The 2,778-nt window shown below is 40.4% G+C and overlaps 1 protein-coding gene across 1 annotated transcript; it reads right to left on the bottom strand.

The window, feature by feature from the left end:
* Positions 1-405: 405 nt before the first annotated feature.
* LOC142385924 (P2X purinoceptor 7-like) lies at positions 406-2,409 on the bottom strand. Its single transcript, XM_075472603.1, has 4 exons — positions 2,285-2,409; positions 1,379-1,448; positions 1,151-1,305; positions 406-907 (listed from the first exon to the last, which is right to left on the bottom strand). The coding sequence occupies exons 1-4, from the start codon at positions 2,407-2,409 to the stop codon at positions 745-747; spliced, it is 513 nt and encodes a 170-aa protein (XP_075328718.1). The 3' UTR covers positions 406-744.
* Positions 2,410-2,778: the final 369 nt, after the last annotated feature.

Here is a 2,778-nt window from a genome sequence, read left to right as displayed (position 1 = left end):
TTCCTATGAAACTTCACAATATATGAAAAGCTTTTTCCAAAATGTTTTATACCTTCTTTCAAAAATGTTGTTTTATTTGTTACTACCATTAAAAGCAGCATTTAAATGTTTCAACATGTTATGTAAATCTCAGCTAATAACACTTTTCCTGATGCTTAAAATCAGATTTAAAAAAAGTAATGAGAATAGCTTTTATAGCATTTTGGAAAAGAGCTTTTCATATGCTCTCCCATGATGATACATGTGTCTCTACCAGCTAACCCCCACCACCATGACAAATGAAAATTCTGTGGGAAACACCGTTTACACATTGTTTCTTGTACTTTCAGACTGTACTTGGCGGCGATCCACTTTAATGAAAATGCGAACCGACCACAGGCCCAGACTGCAGACGGTGTACCTCTCTTCAAAATCTCCTTTCCCAAATCCAAGAAGGGAGAGTGCACAGTCAAACGTCAAAAGACTAAGCCAACCTTTGGTAAGACCTCAAAAGTTCAAGAATTCAAGTCCAACTACTTTTGCCTTTATCAAATTTACTGAGGTTAATTCCAACAAATAGGAATACAAAAAATGTGAGAAATAGAAATCTAAACAAACATAAATATATATAGAACAAATATAAATATATAAATAAACATTGAAATGTACAAATGACTAACTGAAATATACAAATGTTGTGCGTGTACAGTGTGTATGAATGTTCTGTGTGAAAGGGTATGTGGATGTCCTGATGGACCTAATTTTTCACACGCGAGGCAGTCTAAACCCGGTGCAGTGTCCTTCATCATCGGGGTACTCGGCACGGATACGCAGGACCACACAGGCAGGAATGACCACTCTGATCCGGCGACCCAAAAAGCCCCAGCACCACGCCACAAACTGCCTGTAGGCCAAATACCTGAAGTGCCTGGAAGAACAGATAGAAAAAAACGACACTTGCAGAGAATGTTGTTGTTCTTCTGTTATTGCTATGTTGTACATATTTACATATTCCTATGGATTATTCTTGATTGTGTTTTAATAATGTCTTGTAAATAAATATACAAACACTCTTCATATTGTCTGCATAGTTGAATTATCAGGCTCTATTGGGTGGGTATACTGTAAACTCTATGTATGTGGCTATGAGTAATTATTTTACAACGCTTACCGATGCGTTCTTCTCAGGCGTAAACTGCCAAAATGGTGCCTGTAGACTCGCCCAGCGGTTTGTAGCGAATTTACATTGAGACAGACCGGCTCAAACCCTGGATGATCCAGCATACATGCTGGCTCTGCCGCCACTTCTCCTAGTAGTGCTGTGACCTAATAAAGATTAGAACTAGACATGGTAAGTGTCATTTCAGGAACAGGTGGATCGAAATGTTTACAGTGTTACCTGAGGGATCTCCATGCAGCATCTATTCTCCCTTTCTGTGGGCATTATCTCGCAAATTCCACATTGACACCTATTATTTAAAAAAAAAGACAGTGTAATGATATTCTGTTTTCAGGTAATGCCGGCAAATATAACAATGAAACATCTTTAGTGGCAAGTAAATGAGTTAACAGGTGAGCATGGAGAATAATTACATGCTGGTCAGAATACTATCATGTTTTTTGCATGCCATAGGCTACTGTATAACTACATGGGCAACGCACAGCTGGCTGTTTCCAGTGAAGACAGGCTACTAAAAAAGGTGTACACAGATATATGTGGCATAAGTTTCACTTCGTGTAGTTACACTTTGGATCCAGCACCTGGTCAGGATATGATGAGGTATGTTTTTTTTGTATATTATAGCATGTAAACCTTTTTGTCTAGAAAACTTGGTTATAAATCGCTCCCCTTATGTCAACACTGGGTGGAGAATCATTTGCCAAACAGGACAGTGTTTGTGGGGGTAATTGCAATTGCAATTTTCATGAAATTACCCACCGCCAGCGTTTATTACAGTTGTTTTTCATAACATGTTGGCAATGTGTACTATGGGAAATACTTTGGCAGTGTTACTGTTGTACAATGCAAGGCGACATTGAGAAAGTTACTTGGTGTAGAGACTGGAGATGCCAGCAGCCATACTCACTAATGTTAGCACTGCAAATACGTGCCCACATTGCAAAATAAGTTGGGAACTTATACGTTTTGTTAGCAAAAATAATATTTTAGGTAGTCCTGATGTAGTGACTACAATTTCTGCTCTAATTAGGCTACTGTAGGCTAAGCGACTGCTATATCTGCGCACCTCAGTGGTTCGGACCGACCTAACCATAAACGTTTACAGACAAAACATTTCAAACTCACCATTCTGAGACGTTTTGCTGAAGGCGCTGCTGATCTGCAGTTTGTTGCTGAACTGCCTGCGCCTCGGCTTCAGGGTCCGATTCCGGGTCGAAGGCGAACGGTACGATGGTTTGGTCACCTGCCATTTCTATTTTTTTTTTCCTATTAGCAGGCAGCTAACATGCGGAGAGCCAAAACAGAGAATCAGACACTCCCCCATTCAGCCATGACACACCCCTCGCGCTCCTCCTTGCTTCTCATTAGGAAAACAGGGCACTGGAGAAAGCGCTGAAATACGGCTTTCTTCTAAGAGGCCAAATCTGCGTTTTCCGGGTGAATTTTGAGAACGCCTGGGGGTACAACATCCTGAAGCCTCCGAAAGCCCATTTAAAGTGCCGCTACTATACCATGCCATGGGAACTTTAACAATTTTCCTGTATGAGCATGTAGGTTTACTTTGACTGCTTTTGTTCAAAGTATATTGAAGTACATTGACCTCTGTTTAGAATAGAGAC

Source organism: Odontesthes bonariensis, chromosome 8 (assembly GCF_027942865.1).
Source record: "Odontesthes bonariensis isolate fOdoBon6 chromosome 8, fOdoBon6.hap1, whole genome shotgun sequence".
In the NCBI taxonomy this organism is placed as follows: Eukaryota; Metazoa; Chordata; class Actinopteri; order Atheriniformes; family Atherinopsidae; genus Odontesthes; species Odontesthes bonariensis.
Note: the sequence above shows the minus strand (reverse complement) of the source record. Positions and strands in the feature narration are given on the sequence as shown.